The 23242-nt window shown below is 50.0% G+C and overlaps 1 protein-coding gene across 2 annotated transcripts; it reads right to left on the bottom strand.

Moving 5' to 3' along the window:
- Positions 1–295: 295 nt before the first annotated feature.
- EFCAB14 (EF-hand calcium binding domain 14) lies at positions 296–20201 on the bottom strand. 2 transcript variants are annotated; one of them, XM_077450716.1, is made up of 12 exons: positions 19923–20201; positions 17964–18115; positions 16771–16916; positions 16377–16475; positions 15988–16098; positions 14117–14182; positions 13579–13755; positions 13388–13447; positions 5678–5783; positions 4833–4841; positions 4461–4565; positions 296–1363 (listed from the first exon to the last, which is right to left on the bottom strand). In XM_077450716.1, exons 1-12 carry the CDS (start codon positions 20177–20179, stop codon positions 1188–1190), a joined length of 1464 nt encoding a protein of 487 aa, XP_077306842.1. In that variant the 5' UTR covers positions 20180–20201; the 3' UTR covers positions 296–1187. The 2 variants fall into 2 exon arrangements, with proteins under 2 accessions (XP_077306842.1, XP_077306841.1); XM_077450715.1 differs by lacking the exons at positions 296–1363; positions 4461–4565; positions 4833–4841 and having other exon boundaries at positions 5619–5783; positions 17964–18112; positions 19923–20200.
- Between the last annotated feature and the right edge of the window lie 3041 nt (positions 20202–23242).

Raw genomic sequence — 23242 nt, 5'->3', positions numbered from 1 at the left:
AACTACGAGACAGAAGCGATTGGCTACTTGGTATTGAACTTCCTTTTTTTAGTCCCGTCGTACGTCACCGCGTTCTTGGCGGTCGGAATTTGGTGTGATCGTGTGTACGCAAGACAGCTTGAGCGGAATTCCACCGGGAAAAATCATCAGACCTTTTTCCGACCATAATCCCGAACATGCGTACGCGGCATTACTCCCCGATCCCTCACCACACCACCCGCTATGGATTACCAACAATCACACAATTATTAGGAAGTGCAGGAAATGGCGTTAGGCCCCGCCCCTGCAGAACACGTTTTATACAAATCTCTTTATTGGAGAAATTATTATTAATTCACATTTTTTAGATTTCGGATGTTTGGAAGACCAGAATCATCATCATCTTCATCTTCATCTTCACTCCGCCCCGTTCTGAGGGCCGGCTCACGCTCGGAGTTCTTCTCATTCTGTAAATATCCTCAACGCGTCGGCCCAGAAAAGGCGGATTCAGTTCATCAGGCCCCACCCAGGAGCAGATCTCACAGATCATCAGTTCTATCGGGTTACAAAGTTATGTCTAAAATTTTTTCTCTAAATTTAAAAATATTTTCTGAAATTAAGTTAATTTTTTTTTTTCTTTTTTTAACTACAGTGGGGTCACCGGGGTTCACCGGCGCCTGGAAAAGCAATACAAGTAAAACTCTTCTGAGGAAGGTCAGGCCCCCCCACGATGAAGGTCATGCCCCGACATTCCATGCTCTTTACGGTCCGCTCACACTTCCCGGCTGTTGCAAATTAAAATACTTGAACCGCTCCGTACATCGTTTAACCCTTTTCCTTCCAGGTAAGAAGCGTTGGTCCTGCACTCAGAAATACACCACGACAGACCCCTGAGAGGCTCCGGAAAGTTGTCGTCTTCATGGTGGCGCCATTCTCGCTGTCATGGCGCCTGGGGGGGGGGGGGGAGGGGTGCTACACACAACATAAAAGTGCAATCCTCAAACTTAAGGCAAGCTCATGTAAACTACAAAAAAAAAACAACAAAAAAACTTTAGTCTCTGAAACAAAAGGAGGAGTCACTGGAGGTCGGGCTCCAGCGGCTGCTCTGTCAGGTCTCTAGTGAATGATCCCCACTATGGGGGGGGGGGGGGGGGGGGGAGGGGAAGCCGGGAAGAATCTGCAGCGGAGAGGATGACGCAGTCACTATTTTATGCGCTAACCAGCGGACGCAGTTCTGTGAGAGAGAAAAGTCCGTCTCCATCTTTGTCGTATTCCTTCAGCGAATTGAGACCCGGCAGACGGACGCCAAACTCCTCCTTCAAATCCTGAAATGTCAGTTTTCCACCAACGCCCTGAGAAGACTTCCTGAACGCTTCCTCCAGCTCTACAAATACAAAAAAAATAAAAATAAATAAAAAAAAAAAAATGCCAAAAATGACTGCAAGGTGGTCACATGGGATGTCAACGCAGCCGCTTCTTGTCTCAGCCCAACCCCCCACAGTCACACACTATTATTATACATCGATAGGAGGTCTGACATATACCGCAGTGCTGTACAGACAACACTGAGCCAGTTACATCAGTCTCTGTACCAGAGGAGCTTACACTCTAATGTCCCCCCCACAGTCACATCACTTATTATACATCTATATAGGTAAGACAAAAACAATTCCAGAGCTCAACTCACCAACCAAATTAACCGGTCTAACCGTCTGTTAAAAGCCGGGGTGTAGTTAGTTATTATACATCTATATAGGTCTGACATATACCGCAGTGCTTTACAGAAAACACTGAGACAGTCACATCAGCCTCTGTACCAGAGGCGCTTACACTCTAATATCCCCTCCCCCCCACAGTCACACACTATTATTATACACATATAGTTCTGGCATACACTATATAACCAAAAGTATTGGGACACCTGAGATATATATATATATATATATATATCTATTAGGGCTGAAACGATTAATCGATAATAAAATCGTTGTCAACGATTTTCATTATCGATTAGTTGGTCCGCACCAAGGAAAGGCCGCGGCTTCGGGCCTAGCTCCGGAGCTGGCGGCCATCTTGGTACACCCGGCGGCAGCGAGCTGCGCGCTGACGTCACCCCCAGAGCGTTGTTCAGCCTGTGTCTCTGAGCCTCAGCTAGTCTGTGTGGTTCCATGGATGATGACGAGACCGGAGCGGGTGCGTGGGGCTGGTGACACAGCCGGCGGAGTTCCCGGCTGACAAGAGGACGCGTGTGTGTGTGGGTGTGTGTGTGTGTGTGTGTGTGTGTGTGGGGGTGTGTGTGTGTGTGTGTGTGTGTGTGTGTGTGTGTGTGTGTGTGTGTGTTCACCAGTACTGTGTAAGGGTTTTTTTTTTTGTTACTTAGTATTAAATACATAAATAAATTCAATAATGTATTATTATTCCTATATAAGAAATAAAAATAAAATAAATAAGAAATAAAATAAATAACCCTAGCCGCAACTCATATTCCTAACCTAAACTTGATAATAGTTATCTCTGTCTAATAAAATAAAAAAAATAAAAACAAACACACACAACACACCAAAGCCCAAAAACCCTGCATACAAAAACATGCAAGTCATGCATAAAAACTTGTGGGAAAAACAAAACCAAAAAACACGGAAAAATGCTCAAAAAGACGCTATGCTCAGGTGTGAATGCAGCCAGAAGCAATCCTAGCGGCTAACTAACTGCTGGACTGCTTTTACAAGCAGCAGGAGGGGACGCCCCCCTCCCCAGGAACCCAGAAGCAAAAACCTTACATCACTGTCCGCGGGAAAGTAAACGGTACCATTTGTAAAAATAAAAAGCATTTAATCTCGCCGATCTTGGCGTTTTGAATGCTTTCAAGACCAAAAGGAGGGATCTGGGGTTCTTACAGTTTGCAAACTGATTTTCCAAAAAAAGCATGGTGGGATGGGGGAGCTTGGTTTAACTATTAAAAAATGAATTAAATAGCATTTGTGTTGCTCAGATTCAGTGTAAAGTGTTGCACCTCCCCATTGCAAAACATAGCTGTGGTTCAGCGCCTTTCACTTGAATGGGTCATTTTAGGCAGAATGAGACAGAAGGTATAAATGTTGGCTTTGGCAAAGGGTGGTAAAAACGTGGCTGAACTGCCTTTTTTTCTTTTGGCAATATTTAATCACCACTGTTTTTTTTTTATTTATTTTTTGCTAAATAATTTAAAAAAGGACCAAAAATAAAAATGTATATTATAATAAATTACACACAATATTATATATATATATATATCTCCCCTTTTTCAGGTTTTTTTATCCGATTAATCGAAAAAATAATCGGCCGATTAATCGATTATGAAAATAATCGTTAGTTGCAGCCCTAATTATATATATATATATATATATATATATATATATATATATATATATATATATATATACACACACACACACACACACACATATACACACACACACATACACACGTTAATGGCATCCCAGTCTTAGTCCGGAGGGTTCCATATTGAGTTGGCTCCGCCCTTTGCAGCTATAACAGCTTCACCTCTTTTGGGAAGGCCGTGCACAAGGTTTAGGAGATGTGTCTGTGGGAATGTTTGACCATTCTTCCAGAAGCGCATTTGTGAGGTGAGGTACGGCTGTTGGACAAGAAGACCTGTCTCGCAGTCTCCTCTCCAACTCATCCCAAAGGTCGGGTTGAGGTCAGGACTCTGTACAGGCCAGTCAAGTTCCTTCACCACAAACTCGCTCATCCATGTCTTTATGGACCTTGCTTTGTGCACTGGCCCAAATCATTTGGTGGAGGGGGGGTGGGATTATGGTGTGGGGATTGTTTTTCAGGGGTTGGGCCCCCTTAGTTCCAGTGAAGGGAACTCTTAAGGTGTCAGGATACCAAGACATTTTGGACAATTTCATGCTCCCAACATTGTGGGAACAGTTTGGGGACGGCCCCTTCCTGTTCCAACATGACTGCTCACCAGTGCTCAAAGCAAGGTCCATAAAGACATGGATGAGCGAGTTTAGGGTGGAGGAACTTGACTGGCCTGCACAGAGTCCTGACCTTAACCAGATAGAACACCTTTGGGATGAGTTAGAGCGGATACTGCAAGCCAGGCCTTCTCATCCAACATCAGCGCCTGACCTCACAAATGCTCTTCTGGAAGAATGGTCAGACATTCCCATAGACACATCTCCTAAACCTTGTGGACGGCCTTCCCAGAAGAGTTGAAGCTGTTATAGCTGCAAAGGGCGGAGCCAACTCAATATTGAACCCTCCGGACTAAGACTGGGAGGCCATTAAAGTTCATGTGCGTGTAAAGGCCGGCGTCCCAATACTTTGGCAATATAGTGTATACCACAGTGCTGTACAGAGAACACTGAGCCAGTTCCGTCAGTCTTTGTACCAGAGAAGCTTACACTCTAATCTCCCCTCCCCCGCAGTCACACTATTATTAGAATACCTCTAGTGGGATGAGCACTTACCGTCCCTCCCTATTGTTCCGGTTGATGGTTGAGACGTTCGTTGTAGTTTCCTCTTCAAAGATCTCGGATACTTTTTCGGAGGAGAACTTTGGGTTATTATTGGATCTTGCCATCTATAAATGGTAACAATAGAAAAAAAAAGAAAAGAAAACGTATGTAAGAAAAAACATTCCAATAGTAAAATCAACCCGAATACTTCCAACACTTGAAGGTTCCACTAATGTTAGCAGCAGATGTGTGTTGGTTGCAGAAGTATTCACCCCCTTGATTCAGTACTGGTCAGGTGTGATCCTGATTGGCCCCCCTCTGGCCCTGAGGTGCATGTGAGGTGTATTCTGGGTAGCACAGTCAGCTGATCTGCATATGATCCACCCCGCCCAGCTTCAGAAAATGGAGCATTGGTATTGGTAAAACCTATTCAGTGACCCATTGGCCACCACAGAACAGCTCCACCAATGGACACTACAGGACTAGTCCGCCATTGGACACAACAGAACAACTCTGCCATTGGGCACTTTGGGACTGGACCACCATTAGCCATGACAGAATGGCTTCACTATTGGACATTACAGAACAGCTCTTCCATTGGCCGTGGGAGAATGGCTTTGCCATTGGACACCATGGTAAAAATCTGCAACTGCACAGACAGAATGGCTATTCTATTGGGCACTTTGGGGCTGGGCCACCATTGGCCCTGATAGAATGGCTCCAATATTGGATATCCATTGGCCATGACAGACTGGGTCTTCCATTGGACACTATGGGAGGGGCCTGGCACTGGAGAGAATGGTTCTTCCATTGGACACTATGGGAGGGGCCTGGCACTGGACAGATTGGCTCTTCCATTGGACACTATGGGAGGGGTCTGGCACTGGACAGAATGGTTCTTCCATTGGACACTATGGGAGGGGTCTGGCACTGGACAGATTGGGTCTTCCATTGGACACTATGGGAGGGGTCTGGCACTGGACAGATTGGCTCTTCCATTGGACACTATGGGAGGGGTCTGCCAATGGACAGATTGGGTCTTCCATTGGACACTATGGGAGGGGTCTGGCACTGGACAGATTGGGTCTTCCATTGGACAATATGGGAGGGGTCTGGCACTGGACAGAATGGGTCTTCCATTGGACACAACGGGACTCTTCCACAATTGGCCCCTGCAGAATGACGTCAGTATTGGGACACTCGGGAAAGACTCTCACTGTAATACCTACCAGTCTTTCCAGTGGTGGTCGCTTTATCGCCATCTGGTTTCGTCGTCAAGGCGTGAATGAGTTGCAGCTGCTCACGGATCTCGGCGACTTCTTCCTTTTTAGGATTCTAGATGAATAATTGAAGGAAATAAAATTGCTGTACAGCCCCCCCCCCCCTTCATGTCCCACTCCAAACACGGATCAGCCAAACTATTAATTAGCACAACTGGGAAGAAGGACTGAGGGCTCTCGGGCTTATGTGGATGACAAGCCAAAAACAAGACCAAGCTGTAAACCGCGTGGACGCTAGGCTCCGCCCCAGGGAAGCTGCAACCAATGGCATCAGGTAGACGATATCTCCTCACTATTCAGCCCAGCTCTTCAGGATTTCCTGAACCTGATCCACCTCTCCTACTTTCCCCATGAAGGGTTCATCTGTGAGCCTCTATAAAAGGGGACAGTTCAGTACGATGTCCACCTACACCGGGGAGAGAGGTCATTGCTGGACCCCACAGATGAAATCTGCCACCGGACCCCCCCCCCATTTCCAGGACAGAATAGAATTATCAGATGGAGGAAAACTGGGAACCGAGGAGGGAAGATTCATCTTATCCTTCCAGGAGATGCTATAAACACGAGAGAGAGAGAGAGAGAGAGAGAGAGAGAGAGAGAGAGAGAGAGAGAGAGAGAGAGAGAGAGAGAGAGAGAGAGAGAGAGAGAGAGAGAGAGAGAGAGAGAGAGAGAGAGAGAGAGAGAGAGAGAGAGAGAGAGAGAGAGAGAGAGAGAGAGAGAGAGAGAGAGAGAGAGAGAGAGAGAGAGAGAGAGAGAGAGAGAGCTATGACCTTTTTACTCATCCATTGGACCCCCCCCAGACTAGCCTCTCCTCTCTCACAACCGCCCCCCCGACTCACCTCTCCCACGCCCCCTCACCTTCAGACTCACCTTTCCTCTCTCACCCCCCCACCCCAGACACCTCTCCTCTCTACTATCACCCTTAGACTCACCTCTCCTCTCTCACCCCCCCTCCCAACTCACCTCTTCTCTCTCCCCCCCCCCCCTCCTCCCTTTTCTCATACCAATGGAGGTTCCAGCAGTACAAGCTCAGCAGCACTGCGCATAGACAGTCATTAAACCCAAAAGCAGACATTATATTGCAGCTTACCAAGCATTAGATGTGACAACTGCATTCGTTTTCTTTTTTTAGGATTTTTCTTTAAAATTTTACCTGGTGATCCTGCCAGTAAGTCTGTTTTTCAAAAGAACAAGCTCTCCTACAGATGTAGCTCTTAGAAGATTAGGAGAAACCATTTACCCCCTGACAGGGGGTGCTTCCAACGATCAGCTTACATTTATGTAAAACCTTTATCCCAAAAGGAAGAAAAAAAAAAACCTGTAACTGATTATAAAGCTTTATCTGGATTTTGGCTTCAATTTGTTAGTCCATCTAAACACTCCCTACTGCAAGGCTGACAGACAATGCTATTATCCAAAGGCACCCCCTGTGCTCCTTCATTCAGAGTAGGGGTGCGCTAATACAAGAGATGTGTTACTGGTCAGATCACCAAGTAAAAACCAGGAGGGGGGGGGTGGTTGGGAGCCTAAAAAAACAAAAAACGAATGCAGCCACCACATCTAATGATTGGTAAGCTGCAATATATGACATTTCTGGTTTGGGGTTTAATATCGATTTAAATGATAATGAACCTCCGGGGTCAAAACTGAAGACGGCTCTCATCTGCCAGCGTGGCGTCTGCAGACAACCTTTGTCCCGAAGCTTCCGTCTCCTCCCCCCACATGAGATAACGGGACCGATCTCCTCTCTTCTCTGAAGGTTCGTTCCCGGCATTCTCCTATGTGAATGTTCTCAGATGAGCGAGGATTATGCCGCGTACACACAGGTGGACTCTCTGGCCAACTTAGTCCGTCGAAACACATTTCAGCGGACAGTCCGCTCGTGTGTGGGCTTCAGCGGACTTTTTCAGCGTGCAGTCTGGCGGACTAAGTATTTCGGTTTTTTCGAAATTCTGTCCGTCATACTTTGGTTTCAGCGGACAGTCCGCTCGTCAGTAGGCTAGTTCGACGGACTAAGAATGGCGCATGCTCAGAAAGGATTTACACGGCGAAAGGTTGCATTGCAGTGTATTGGACTTCCTATTTCTAGTCCCGTCGTACGTGCTGTACACGTCATCGCGCAAGCTTTCAGCGGACTGTTTGTTCATCCGTGTGTGGTCAAGTCCGTTCATTCGAAAGTATGACGGACTGTCTGTCGGATTGTATGACAGACCAAGTAGGCCATACAATCCGCTCATGTGTACGTGGCTTTAGATTCCAACATCTTCCACCTTTCCTCTGATGCCTCAATACTGGGGGGGAGGGGAGGAGAGCGCCCAACCTGGGCCCCTGGGACTCCAACCTATTGAGAACCTCCAACAGCTGACCCCATAAAAACACGCGCCCATGGGACTTTAAGAGTCACGCCAAGTAAAATAAACTGTGATCTTCAAATTATAATGTATAAAAATTAGTACACCAAAATTGAGTTCGCATTGTGCGCTATACAAGTATTTCATTCATTCATATTCCATATTGGACAAAAAATAAAAGAGAAAGAAAGAAAGAAAGAAAGAAAGAAAGAAAGAAAGAAAGAAAGAAAGAAAGAAAGAAAGAAAGAAAGAAAGAAAGAAAGAAAGAAAGAAAGAAAGAAAGAAAGAAAGAAAGAAAGAAAGAAAGAAAAGAAAGAAAGAAAAAGAAAGAAAGAAAGAAAAAGAAAGAAAGAAAGAAAGAAAGAAAGAAGTTGCCATTTATAGATGAATAAAAAGATACGCATTGATGTACAGTGGGAGGGGGGAGGGGGGGAAATAATGATTTTCTCCCCTGCAGATTGTGTAAATTTTGCCCATTTACATAGAAATGAAGAGTCTATAATTGTTATCATAGGTGTATTTTATATGATAGAGACAGAATATCAACCAAAAATCCAGAAAAAGCACACGATACAAAATGTAGGTATCCTCCGGCAGGGAGGAGAGTGAAGCGGTGGACAGGACCTTGGATACCTTCAGGAAGCACGTCTCACTGCATTTCGGTGACCAGGAGAGAACCTCAGCACGGAGCCAATCAAAAAAAAAAAAAAAAAAAAAAAAAAAGAAGAGGAGGTTGCGCCTCTGTAAGGCCCCTTTCACACTGGGGTGGGAGCGGCGTCAGCGGTAAAACTGCGCCATTTTTAGCGCTGCTTTACTGTAGTTTTAGTGGCAGTATGCGGCTGCTAGTGGAGCGGTTTTAAACCCCCGCTAGCGGCCAAAAAAGGGTTAAAACCGCCCGCGGTATAGCCGTGCTGCCCCATTGATTTCGATGGGTAGGAGCAGTGAATACACCAGTCCTTCACCGCTCCAAAGATGCGGCTAGCAGGACTTTTTTCACTGTCCTGCTAGCACACCGCTCCAGTGTGAAAGCCGGAGGGTTTCACACTGGAGTGAAAAGGGGCCACATTTTTTCAGGCGCTATTTTTAGCACTGTAGTGCCTGAAAAATGCCCCAGTGTGAAAGGGGCCTAACCAAGGATAACCAATAACCAGCGGAAACTTAGGTAAGGAAAGAACTTGGAATTGGATTATTTCATGGTGAAGAGCCCCTACGGCAGGGCTCGACAAAACCCGGGCGCCAGGTCGCATTTGCGACTAGAATTAGCGACCTGGGGCATCACAGCTGGGGGTATCCTGTCACCGTGGATCCCCCCCAGCGTGATCGCGTCGGGCCGCGCCGCCGGCGGCCGGTAATTGAGTCCCCGGCTTTGAGGCCTTCTACGATCCTATGGTTCCTTCTGGAATCTGGCGCCATCTTGTGGTGGCCATTGGAATTACAACCAGCAATGCTAATAGGCTGGCAGGCAGGGGAAGCTCCATCTCCTTCCCTTATATATATATATATATATATATATATATATATATATATATATATATATATATATATATATATATATATTCTATTCTAACACCCTAGAGAATAAAATGGTGGTCGTTGCAATACTGTCTGTCACACCGTATTTGCACAGCGGACTTACAAGCGCACTTTTTGGGGGAAAATGTATTTAATAACAAAAAATAAAAAATAAGACAACAGTAAAGTTAGCCCAATTTTTTTTTATATTGTGAAAGATAATGTTACGTCGAGTAAATCGATACTCAACATGACATACTTCAAAATTGCGCCCGCTCATGGAATGGCGACAAACTTTTACCCTTAAAAATCTCCATAGGCGACGTTTAAAAAAATTCTACAGGTTGCACGTATTAAGTTACAGAGGAGGTCTGGGGCTAGAATTATTGCTCTCACTCTACCGATCGCAGCGATACCTCACATGTGTGGTTTGAACACCGCTTTCATATATGCGTTCGCTTCTGCGCGCAAGCTAAGCGGGACAGGGCACGTTTAAAATTTTATTTTTTCTTATTTTAACTTTTATTTTTTTCACTGTTCTTTTAAAAAAAAAAAAAAAATTAAAAATGGTGTCACTTTTATTCCTATTACAAGGAATGTAAAAATCCCTTGTAATAGAAAAAAAGCATGACAGGTCCTCTTGTATATGAGATCTGGGGTCAGAGAGACCTCACATCTTATATTTACACTAAAATGCAATTTAAAAAAAATAAAAAATAAAATGTCCCTCTAAGAGCTATGGGGCAATGACTTGGAGACAGGTGGGGGGGCTGGGGGCGCTATCTTCCCCTCACTCGTCTCCATGTCAGGCCAGGGACAGGTCCAGATCGCCGTCACGGACCCGGCTCCTAACTTTTTTTAGCTGGCTCCTAGATTCCAAGCAAATTTGTCAACCCCTGCCCTACGGCCATGGACAACGGAACCGTCTCATGAGTCACATGGGCAGGCTGTAGAGGTCTCCCGTCAAGAGCCTCAATGGCAAGTGGAGTGTCACGCAGCTGCAGCGGAATCGTGTCCTGCGAAACAAAGGCAGCATCAATGAACAGGCCTGCAGCCCCAGAGTCGATGGACGACTCAGCCCAAGAAAGGGTGACCAAAACCAGGGGCTTATCCTGGATAACTGGGGATGAACAACGCCACCTAAGGTCTGTCCATGACAGGACCTCAAGGTTCGGGCGTTCCCTGGACGGGTAGGACAAGACTTCAAAAAGTGACCTGCCTGGCCACAATAAAGGCACAATCTGTCCCTCCTCTTCCTAAGGGTTCTTTCATCTGCAGAGAGATGCGTGAAGCTCGAGTGCATGGGTTCATCTTCACAGACCGATTCGGTACCAGGAGGCATGGGAGGTGAGGGAGGCATGGGTGGGACTGCAAAGTTCGGAGACAAATATACAGGAGGATTCCGCAAGCGCTCCTTAAAAAGGGAGTGTTTCTCTGAGTTGGCGTCAATGAGGATGGCAAATGGGTATATCTCGGGCTGCTATCTCATCATCCTTGACGATATCCGAGAGACCATGAGAAAAAGCAGCCATGAGGGCCTCAAAGATCCAAGCAACCTCTGCTGCCAGAGTATGGAATTCAATGGCGTAATCTGCAACAGTTCTCATACTCTGATGGACACGAGGCACTTGGCAGCAGAAGTGGAGCGTGTGGGAATGTCAAATACCATTTTAAAGAAGCCACGAACTCAGTGTAACTCAAGACAACAGGTTTTTGCATCTCCCATAGAGGGTTTGCCCAGGCCAAGGCTCTCTCAGAAAGCAAAGATATCAAGAAACCTACTTTGCTTCGGTCCGTGGGAAACGCCTGGGGCAGCATCTCAACCTGGTTGAGAAACCCTCAGCATTGGACTAGATCGCCCCAAAAATCACTGGGGGAAGCAGAACCAGACATACTTCTTATAGAGGTAATACTCGAGGCGGGTGCCTGCACGGAGACTGGCGCAGCGGCAGGGACGGCCCGCGACTCAGGCTGTACCGGAGCAGCCACCGCGGGGGATTCCAGGGGAGCCGTGCGACTCGGGAGCGTTTGTAACGCCATGGCAAACTGATACATGCAGTGATCCTGCTCATTCAATCTGGAAACAATATTACCAACAAGTGGATTGACTGCATCTTCTGAATTCATGGCCTTCGCCTACGGTCAGAAACCATGAATCAGACTGAGACAGGACAATTACATCACACTTGTATAATAATAATAATAATAATAATAATAATAATAATAATAATAGGATAAACAGAGTAAACGTAGTCAAAACATAGCCAGAGTTCAGGAACCGGAACAGATAGTCAGACAAGCCAAAACGTCAGGGAGCCAGAGATGAGCGTAGTAAAACAGCAAGCAGGATCTGGAGCCGAAAGGAAAGTCAGCCAAGCAAGTCTTTAATGGGAACACAGGAGAATATCTCTAGAGATGCGACCAAGGCAGAGATCATCTGGGCTGGACAACTTAAAGTGGAGAGATATATATATATATATATATATATATATATATATATATATAATGTAAACCTTTTACAAGCATTTAAAAAATGTGTTTTAACACTCATGTCTTCCGTTTTATTGCTCCCCCGATGTCCGGTTTCATCTGTTAAATAACTGATCTTGGTGTTCTGTTCATTCTCATTTTGCTTGTGGACATGTGAAGCCCATAAGCATCCTTTTTCCCGGGATACGGTGCTGCTGCTGGACCAGCATGCACCGCCCCGTTCTCACGCATGCGCAGTAATGCGCCATAGCGGCGCTGTAAAGTATACAGGTTGCCATAACGGGCGACGTCGTCGGAAAGTGCCCGTCCCATTGTTATGGCAACCTAGCCCTCGGCGCAGCTCACTGACTCCTGGGAAATGACGACACACATCTCCTAGGAGCAGTAGCGAGCGGAGGCACCGAGGGAAGCGACGTCAGGCGCTGATGAAGGAGGTAAATTTCGAGGGACCACATAGCAACAGGAGGAGAGGAGAGTGGAGTGGATCTCCACAGCCGGCTGGTGATCAGTGAGTATGAGCGTTTTTTTTTACCCCCTGGAGAGTGAACATACCTGATAAAAAGGTGGGGGGGGGGGGGGGGGATTCGGAACGCAGCCATTGCAGGGTGAATTGTACAGGGGGTCCCACCTACCCAATACCATTGGCCCTTCCCCCACCTCTCTGCACAGGCCTGTGTACCCCAGAGGGAGAGGAGCGTTGGGCACGACCAGAAAACCTGTGTGGCAAGGTATCCCCTACAACACGAACGCCCCAATTCTTGCTGTGCCCACTGTGGCTGTAAAGGGTGGGAGGCAGGGTGGTGTAGAGGTAGGTTGGGTCGGTGTGCCGTCCAGGAGCTCAGGAAATACAGACTGGAAACCAGAACAAAATGGCGCCCACCCAGACAAGTGTGATGACGTCATTGCACGTGTTGTGCTGGACCACCCCTGCCCAATGGCAACGTCTAGTTATAATCCACCTCAAGCTGCCTCAATAGACCTCCAGGCCCAGGAACACCACCAACAAGGACCTGTCACAGCCCACTTTCCATAGGCACTCAGCAAGCAGGCTAATCTGCACCCATCATGGTGGGAATGCCTCGCAGGTCGTCCAGGGAATCCATTTTTGTACAAAATACATACTTCTGGATCGTTCTCCAAATAATAATTGTGAAATAATCAAATGTAGATACATAACTAAAACTGATTTCAGCCTTCTATAAATCCACCTTCAAGTCTCCTTCCGAAATCCCAGCTATCAGCAAATTACATAATCTACAGCAACACACAGACACGAGAAGATCCTCAGGGGCGGGGCAGTACTGACCTGGGGCGATTCAGCTTTTGTTGAATTGAGCGGCTGGTTACTATTCACATCTGTGGAGTTCTGTGAACAAAAACAGACAATAAGTACAGATCCTCCCCCAATATCCACCAACCCTGCTCACCAGCCAAGAGGCCGCATGGAGGATGTATGGACAGACACACACACACACACACACACAGAGAGGTACGCACCGATCTGGATACATTCTCCCTCCTCTCACTCTGGTTGAGTAGTAGAAGGTTGGACTCCAGGCTGGAGACTCTTTGGCTTATGTTGGAGACGGTGGCGTCAATGCTGTGAAGATGGAGGTCAGTCAGCTGCTGATGGTATAGGATGGTAGAGTTCAGTTCCTCCAGGGAGTTCTCCATCTGCAGGAGACAATTGTAAGGACCTCATAGGGACTGGAAATTAAAAAAAGGATGACTCCGATCTCCGAAACTACACTGACAACCTACAAACCTGAAGCCCAATAATGGGATTGGCAGCTTTGAGGGGTCAGGTTAGTAAATCTTCATCAGTGAGAATGATGATCAGTTCTATTCCCCAAAAAATAAAAAGCGGAGCTCCGCCCTGAATAATCATTAGCTCCCATCCGTATGATACGTCAACACGCACAAAATGTCCCACAACCCCCCTCCAATCAGTATGTACAGGATGTTCCACCCCCCCACTAGTATGTACAGGATGTCATACAACCCCCAATCGGTGTGAAGTTAGCGGAAGCCTTACCTGTACAATGCTGTGTGTCCCAGGAGCTGGAGAGGGGGGTGGGGACAGTGCTGAGGTGACACCGGCCTGCAATATATAAGACATTCTGCTGTAACCATCTGCAGGACCCGATAACTCTTCATCTCATTCATTATCATAGAAAAAGACGTTTAATTTGCTGCATTTGAAGAATATTGAACCCTTTCTCCACACCTCGATATCTGTCCAAATCTGAGGCATGTGTCAGGACATGGCAGTGAGCAGAGCGCTCTATAGTTAGTAAGGTTGAATAAAGACACCAGCCCATCCATTTCAACCTGAGTGTCTATAATTGTCCCTATCCCTGTACATTGCACACTCACGTCAGTCCCTACCCTCAAGGAGCCAACAATCCAAGGTCCCCATTCATATACTAGGGCCAATTTTGGACAGAAGCCAATTAACCTACCAGCATGTCTTTGGGGTGCGGGAAGAAACCGGAGTACCCTGAGGAAACCCACGCAAGCACAGGGAGAACATGCAAACTCCAGGCAGGTAGTGTTGTGGTTGGGATTCGAACCAGCGACCACTTTTTACTGCTAGGTGAGAGTGCTACCCACTACACCAATGTGCCGCCCGATACTATGTGATGTCTCCGTGTATTCCATTAATTTTACACCATTCACTGAGGAGGACAATCTGACACAATCCATATTTCAGAGCCCCCCCATCTGTCTACTGTGATCCTGATCAGTATTGGCCGGAGAACCTGTCACATCTTAGAGGACATCCCCAGAAAAACTGCAGAGCTGCTGCCTATTACTCATCCCACCTCAACTCTATGTATAGGAGGAAGGCTCCAACCCCCAACCCTTACTTATAGGAGTCATTGTGGAATAAGTAAGGGTTGGGGTTAGGGGCTTTCTCCCATAAGGATTGGGGCTCTTCCTCCTATAAGGGTTGGGGTTAGAGGCTTCTTCCTATAAGGGTTGGGGTTAGAGGCTTCTTCCTATAAGGGTTGGGGTGTAGAGGCTTCCTCCCATAATTAAGGGTTGGGGCTCTTCCTCCTATAAGGGTTGGAGTTAGAGGCTTCCTTCTTATAAGGGTTGGAGTTAGAGGCTTCCTTCTTATAAGGGTTGGAGTTAGAGGCTTCCTTCTTATAAGGGTTGGAGTTAGAGGCTTCCTTCTTATAAGGGTTGGAGTTAGAGGCTTCCTTCTTATAAGGGTTGGAGTTAGAGGCTTCCTTCTTATAAGGGTTGGAGTTAGAGGCTTCCTTCTTATAAGGGTTGGAGTTAGAGGCTTCCTCCCATAAGGATTGGAGTTAGAGGCTTCCTCCCATAAGGATTGGAGTTAGAGGCTTCCTCCCATAAGGATTGGAGTTAGAGGCTTCCTCCCATAAGGATTGGAGTTAGAGGCTTCCTCCCATAAGGATTGGAGTTAGAGGCTTCCTCCCATAAGGATTGGAGTTAGAGGCTTCCTCCCATAAGGATTGGAGTTAGAGGCTTCCTCCCATAAGGATTGGAGTTAGAGGCTTCCTCCCGTAAGGATTGGAGTTAGAGGCTTCCTCCCGTAAGGATTGGAGTTAGAGGCTTCCTCCCGTAAGGATTGGAGTTAGAGGCTTCCTCCCGTAAGGATTGGAGTTAGAGGCTTCCTCCCGTAAGGGTTGGTTAGAGGCTTCCTCCCATAAGGGTTGGTTAGAGGCTTCCTCCCATAAGGGTTGGTTAGAGGCTTCCTCCCATAAGGGTTGGAGTTAGAGGCTTCCTCCCCAATAATTAAGGGTTGGAGGTCAGGGTTTTGGGGATCCGTGTGTCATGTATGAATGTTGGATTATAAAGGGTGTCTGGGGGGGTTCTCTCTCAGCAGTGTTAATTTTTATGGTCCAATATCTGGAAATAATCAATTTATGAACTTACCACGTCTTTTTGCAGAGACTCCACCAGTTTCTTCTGCACCTCCGATGTCGTCTGCAGTGTCTCCACATCATGGTGGACGCTGGTCAGTGTACTCCCCAGGGTGGCCACACTCTGCAATGTAGGAGAGATGGGGGGAGGGTGAGACTGGAGACATAAGAGGGGGGAAGGGGTATACAGGTAGATTGGGGTAGAGGGGTACACAGATGGAGGAGGACAGGTGGTGGGTCACACACCGGGGCAGATGGACACATAATAGAATGAGGGGGGGGGGTAGATTTGGGGCGGGACTTTAAAAGGAACAGAAGAGTGAGAAGATGACAGCAGGAAGGTTATGGCGGTGGGGGTGGGGAGATCAGACAACATGGCGGTTGCACAGCTCATCGATTTACCTTCTGCAGCTCCTCCATCTTCTTAGGTAGGTTGATGAGGTCGGAGGCCGACTTCAGATTGGCTTTCAGCTGGCTGACCACACTGCTGAGCTGAGAGATCTGAGAGAGGAACACACAATTACCTGAAATGATTGGCCGGGTTGAGATCTATATCAGTGCCATACTGGTGACAAACTACCGCCCTCCCCGAGCAACCAAACGCTGCCCTTACTGGGTGATCATGCGGTTTCTATGGGGATCTGTTCAGCAAGTTATTCCGATGATTGGTCGATGTTGGTCTGGGAATCCCCCAGCAAACTCCGGATGGGAAGATTATGGGGCCCCCCCACCAGTCTGGGGCTCTGGTGAGCAGGAGACACTAGGAGAGGATCAGGGAGGGACTGTAGCTGCTCACCTGTTTGTTCATGTCGGTGATGTTGGCCCAGAGTTTATGGAGGCCGAGCTCCCCGCTCACCACATCATCCAACTGCTTCTGCTTCCCAATCAGATCTTCCTTCATCTTCGGGATCTCCTGAACACAACTCCGCTGACTGGACTCCACTGGAAGAGAAATAATGATGTGAGCCAGACCCGCCCACATCCACGGCACAGCCTATCATATGCAACATAGGCAGCCTCCTAAGTCAGTAAGTCCGTCCACTGCCTCTCAGAGTTACAGAGGACCCTGGAGCTCCCCCCCTTACACAGTACCCCAGAAGCGCCCCCCCTTACACAGTACCCCAGAAGCGCCCCCCTTTACACAGGACCCCAGAAGCGCCCCCCCTTTACACAGGACCCCAGAAGCGCCCCCCCTTTAGACACAGGACCCCGGAAGCGCCCCCCCCCCTTTAGACACAGGACCCCGGAAGCGCCCCCCCCCTTTAGACACAGGACCCCGGAAGCGCCCCCCCCTTTAGACACAGGACCCCGGAAGCGCCCCCCCCTTTAGACACAGGACCCCGGAAGCGCCCCCCCTTAGACACAGGACCCCGGAAGGGCCCCCCCCCTTTAGACACAGGACCCCGGAAGCGCCCCCCCCCTTTAGACACAGGACCCCGGAAGCGCCCCCCCCCCCCTTTAGATACAGGACCCCGGAAGCGCCCCCCCCTTTAGACACAGGACCCCGGAAGCGTCCCCCCCCCTTTAGACACAGGACCCCGGAAGCGCCCCCCCCCTTTAGACACAGGACCCCGGAAGCGCCCCCCCTTTACACAGGACCCCGGAAGCGCCCCCCCTTTACACGGGACCCCGGAAGCGCTATCCCCTGTACACAGGATCCTGGAAGCGCTATCCCCCCTCACAACACACAACCCCAGATTGCTCCCCCCTCACCTATGAGCGCTCCACTTCCCTTGCACACAGAACCCCAGAGCACTCCCTCTCCCTTGCACACAGGACACCCCCCCAAATTGCTCCCCCCTCCCCTACACACAGGGCCCCGGAGCACCCCCCCCCCTCAACAGGACCTCAGATTGCTCCCCCCCACAGGACCCCGGAGCGCTCCTCTCCGCCTGCACAAAGGACCCCAGAGCGCTCCCCTCCCCCGCACACACAGGACCCCGGAGCACTCCCCTCCCCCGCACACACACAGGACCCCGGAGCACTCACCGGCTCTCATTTGTTCTCTCAGCAGGTCCAGGTTCTCTTTCAGGGCGATCTGCATCCAGACAAGGCCGATGGACGCCATGACGCAGGCGGCGAGGAAGATGAACGCACACACTGGGGAGCAAACCTTACAGCATTGCAGAACTCCGCCCCTGCTGGAGACATAAACCAATCAGTACACTCACAGCATTTTCCTATACCCAATGGAGGAAGATCATTGTCAGGATGAAAGGGGGGGGGGCAGTTCTTATATAAAACAATGATGGGGGAGGGGCATCAGAAAGATACTGAAGAGGTAGTATGAAGGGGGTGGGGCAGTAAGGGAAGGAGGAGTCATGGGGTCACAGTGGAATCACCAAAGTACTGGCATCTTCTCCAGAACGGCTTTGCAGCGGATGCATCGGCTCCATAATAACAGGATTCCTGAGCGGCCAGAAAGAGATCTGGGTGGAACTACAGCCAGCCAATCACTTCTATGGGACTCTGGAAGTGTCCCCTCCCCCCTGTGCATATGGTGGTTCCTGGGCTCTCCCGTTCCTCCCCTTATTGCCCCTGGAAGTGTAATGTACTGTGTACCGGGGTCACCGCCGCCATTCCTCCGACAGTGTCACCTCCGGGGGGTGCGGGAAAAATCACAGCCACCATTCCTCCGACGGTGTCACCTCCGGGGGGGGGGGGGGGGGGGGGGGGTCACCGCCATTTCTCTGGTGTCAACGACGCCATTCCTCCGTGTCACCGCCGCCATTCCTCCGACAGTGTCACCTCCGGGGGGGGGGGGGGGGGGGGGGGGTGTGTCACTGCCACCATTCCTCCAACGGTGTCACCTCCGGGGGGGGGAATCACAGCCACCATTCCTCCGACGGTGTCACCTCCAGGGGTCACCGCCGCCATTCCTCCGACGCTGTCACCTCCGGGAGGGGGGGGGGGGTCACAGCCGCCATTCCTCCGACGGTGTCACCTCCGGGGGGGGGGGGGGGGGGGGGGGAAATCACAGCCACCATTCCTCCGACGGTGTCACTTCCAGGGGTCACCGCTGCCATTCCTCCGTGTCACCTCCGGGGGTCACCGCCGCCATTTCTCCGGTGTCACCGACGCCATTCCTCCGTGTCACCTCCGGGGGTCACCGCCGCCATTTCTCCGGTGTCACCGACGCCATTCCTCTGTGTCACCGACGCCATTTCTCCGGTGTCACCGACGCCATTCCTCCGTGTCACCTCCAGGGGTCACCGCCGCCATTTCTCCGGTGTCACCGACGCCATTTCTCTGTGTCACCGCCACCATTTCTCCGGTGTCACCGACGCCATTCCTCCGTGTCACCTCCGGGGGGGGGCACCGCCTTCATTTCTGATGGAGGAGGGGTAGAGCTGGGTGATTTTTTTTTTTTTTTTTTGAGAGAAAAACAACCTTGATTCACGATTCGAATCGAGTTTTTTTTTTTTTGATGGACACGGCGACGATCCTGAGGAGCTGCAGGCAGGAGATTTTAGGCGAGGCCACGGCTTCGGCCTAGTCCGCAGTGTCCAGCCTCATAGACTAGGCCGAAGCCGCAGCCTCGCCTAGAAACTCCTGCCTGCAGCTCCTCGGGACCGGTGCGGTGTCAGCGTTGGTCCTGGTGAAAAAAAATAAAAATCGATTTGCTGAAATTTTAAATCGATTTGACCTCTCAACACTCGATTCAAGATTTAAATCGATTTTTTCCCCAGCACTAGGGAGGGGTAGCAGCGAAGGGGATAGAGGGGCAGTTTTGAAGGGGGAGGAGCAATAATGAAGGGGGAGGGGCAACAATGAAGGGGGAGGGGTAACTATGAAGGGGGAGGGGTAACTATGAAGGGGGAGGGGCAATTATGAAGGAGGAGTAACTATGAAGGGGTAATTATGAAGGGGGAGGGGTAACTATGAAGGGGGAGGGGTAACTATGAAGGGGGCAGGGGTAATTATGAAGGGGGAGGGGCGGGCACTGACCTCCCGCAGCGGCCCGGTCTCTCGGTGACGCTCCCGTAGTCCTCGGTGCCGGTGTCGCTCTCGGAGTCGGGAGCGCGCAGTAGCGGGTGGTGTCCCCCTCCCCCCTTCTTCTTGCCGTCCCCGGACAGGCCGATCAGCGCGTTGAGCTCCTTCCTCTTCTTCATCTTCTTATGGGGAGTGGAGGGGGGAGGGGGCCCGGCGGACAGAGCACCGGAGCCCATCGCATTCCGCCTGCCGGATTCCCGGCTGTCACTCATCTGTAACCCGCCCCCCCAAGCCCTCCCGCTACCCTATTGGACGCCCTCCCGCTACCCTATTGGACGCCCTCCCTCCTCCTTCTCCCCGCCCCTCGCCCTATTGGATGTTCGTCTGTCACTCACCTTTCCCCGCCCCCAAACTTCCGCCTGCTGTTGCCGCCCCTTCCAGGTTTTTACATCCGTCTTCGGTGTCTCCGCCCTCCTGGGGCGGGGCCACCACCTGCAAACTTTCCTTCCCCGCCTACTTACCTCCGGCCAGTCAGGAGAGACCTAATCAATGGCTCCCCCCATCGCTATACCGGAAGAGCAAATGAGTAACTCCGCCCACATAATCCGTCTGAGGAGACGGAAAGATCTCAGAACTGGAGGAGATCTCTCCATTGCCCCCTCCCCCTCCACGGTGCACCGGGCAGTGTTGTGACGTGTCTGTGCGGTGACCGGCCTTCTATAGTGCCGTCCCTCTATGAGTTCCATAAAGAGGAAGTAAACCCTTCCAAACAACTTGGACCTATAGGTAAGCCTAGATTAAGGCTTACCTGTAGGTCCAAGCAATATCTCCTAAACCTATATGGTTTAGGAGATATTTGCCCGAAATGCGCCGTAGACAGCGGCACGCAGGCGCACTAAATGCGGCAAATCCAAGAATAGATTTGCCAAATTTGTCGACTCCCGTGCGCATGCGCGGGAGTGACGTCATCGCGGTTGCGCCGCTGTCATTGGTCGGAGCTGCGAGACGCCACCAGCAAGATGGACGCGGCGGACTACAGGGATCAGCGGCGACTTCGCTGGCTCCTGTGTCAGGTAAGTGACACATAATGAGCTACTATGCGATGCGATGCGATGCGATGCATAGTAGTCCATTATGCTTTACCTTTGCAGGGAAAAAAAGAGGAAGTAAACTCATCAGGGTTTACTTCCTCTATAATAATCAGTGCCCGTCCGTGTCAGGAGGCAGGACCTCCGACCTGAAAGGTGTAATCCCAGTGTCCGCCACCGGGTGTCCCCACCCCAGGAGTGACATTCTCACCCAATGCCGCCTACTGGGAGGGTATTTATCCCCTCACTAGTTTTCCACACTGCCCAGTGCTCTCCCCGTCACCTCTGATCCTATCACCTCTGACCCCATCGTGGCTGACCCTGTGACCTCTGACCCCACTGCAGCTGACCCTGTGACCTCTGACCCCCATCGCCGCTGACCCTGTGACCTCTGACCCCATCGCCGCTGACCCTGTGACCTCTGATCCCTGCACTTCTCATTCTGGTCCTGATCCCGCTCTTAACACTGATCCCGTGTCCTGACCATGACCCTGATCTCGGCCCTGGACCTGCTCCTGTGACCTCTAATCCTGATCCAGACCCTAAAGCTTCTCTTGACCCTAGTCTTGTGACCCCTGATCCCACTCCTGACCCTTCTGCTGAATCTGACCCTGATCTCAGCCCTGGTCCTGATCCTGTGATCTCTGATACCCCGCCTTCTCCTGACCCTGCTCTTGTGATCCCTGATCCAGACTCTGACCCTAGTCCTGTGATCTCTGATCCTGATCCAGACTCTAACCCTGCTGCTGTGATCTCTGATCCCCCTGCCTTCTCCTGACCCTGCTCCTGTGATCCCTGATCCAGACTCTGACCCTAGTCCTGTGATCTCTGATCCTGATCCAGACTCTAACCCTGCTGCTGTGATCTCTGATCCCCCTGCCTTCTCCTGACCCTGCTCCTGTGATCCCTGATCCAGACTCTGACCCTAGTCCTGTGATCTCTGATCCTGATCCAGACTCTAACCCTGCTGCTGTGATCTCTGATCCCCCTGCCTTCTCCTGACCCTGCTCCTGTGATCCCTGATCCAGACTCTGACTCTGCTCTTGTGATCTTTGATCCTGATCCAGACTCTGACCCTGCTCTTGTGATCTCTGATCCTGATCCAGACTCTGACCCTAGTCTTGTGATCTCTGATCCTGATCCAGACTCTGACCCTAGTCCTGTGATCTCTGATCCTCATCCAGACTCTGACCCTGCTCTTGTGATCTCTGATCCTCATCCAGACTCTGACCCTAGTCCTGTGATCTCTGATCCTCATCCAGACTCTGACCCTGCTCTTGTGATCTCTGATCCTCATCCAGACTCTGACCCTAGTCCTGTGATCTCTGATCCTGATCCAGACTCTGACCCTGCTGCTGTGATCTCTGATCCTGATCCAGACTCTGACCCTGCTGCTGTGATCTCTGATCCTGATCCTGATCCAGACTCCGACCCTAGTCCTTTGATCTCTGATCCTGATCCAGACTCTGACCCTAGTCCTGTGATCTCTGATCCTGATCCAGACTCTAACCCTGCTGCTGTGATCTCTGATCCCCCTGCCTTCTCCTGACCCTGCTCCAGTGATCCCTGATCCAGACTCTGACTCTGCTCTTGTGATCTTTGATCCTGATCCAGACTCTGACCCTAGTCTTGTGATCTCTGATCCTGATCCAGACTCTGACCCTAGTCCTGTGATCTCTGATCCTGATCCAGACTCTGACCCTACTCTTGTGATCTCTGATCCTGATCCAGACTCTGACCCTACTCTTGTGATCTCTGATCCTGATCCAGACTCTGACCCTAGTCCTGTGATCTCTGATCCTGATCCAGACTCTGACCCTAGTCCTGTGATCTCTGATCCTGATCCAGACTCTGACCCTGCTCTTGTGATCTCTGATCCTGATCCAGACTCTGACCCTAGTCCTGTGATCTCTGATCCTGATCCAGACTCTGACCCTACTCTTGTGATCTCTGATCCTGATCCAGACTCTGACCCTACTCTTGTGATCTCTGATCCTGATCCAGACTCTGACCCTGCTCCTGTGATCTCTGATCCTGATCCAGACTCTGACCCTGCTCCTGTGATCTCTGATCCTTATCCAGACTCTGACCCTAGTCCTGTGATCTCTCATTCTGATCCAGACTCTGACCCTAGTCCTGTGATCTCTGATTCTGATCCAGACTCTGACCCTAGTCCTGTGATCTCTGATCCTGATCCAGACTCTGACCCTAGTCCTGTGAGCTCTGAGCCTGATCCAGACTCTGACC

The sequence above is a fragment of the Lithobates pipiens genome, unplaced genomic scaffold (assembly GCF_037356315.1).
Source record: "Lithobates pipiens isolate NorthernLeopardFrog02 unplaced genomic scaffold, aLitPip1_a1.2 Scaffold_23, whole genome shotgun sequence".
In the NCBI taxonomy this organism is placed as follows: Eukaryota; Metazoa; Chordata; class Amphibia; order Anura; family Ranidae; genus Lithobates; species Lithobates pipiens.
The sequence above is the reverse complement of the archived record's forward strand: the minus strand, read 5'-3'. Positions and strand labels throughout refer to the sequence as shown.

What these genes read in the sequence shown, in the direction of transcription:
- EFCAB14 (XM_077450716.1), bottom strand. Translation starts at nt 20,179, where the DNA reads ATGAGTGACAGCCGGGAATCCGGCAGGCGGAATGCGATGGGCTCCGGT. An exon ending in AGACCGGGCCGCTGCGGGAG is followed by an intron (nt 18,116 to 19,922) that starts GTCAGTGCCCGC and finishes TTATGTCTCCAG; the next exon opens with CAGGGGCGGAGTTCTGCAAT. An exon ending in GAGAGAACAAATGAGAGCCG is followed by an intron (nt 16,917 to 17,963) that starts GTGAGTGCTCCG and finishes TTTCTCTTCCAG; the next exon opens with TGGAGTCCAGTCAGCGGAGT.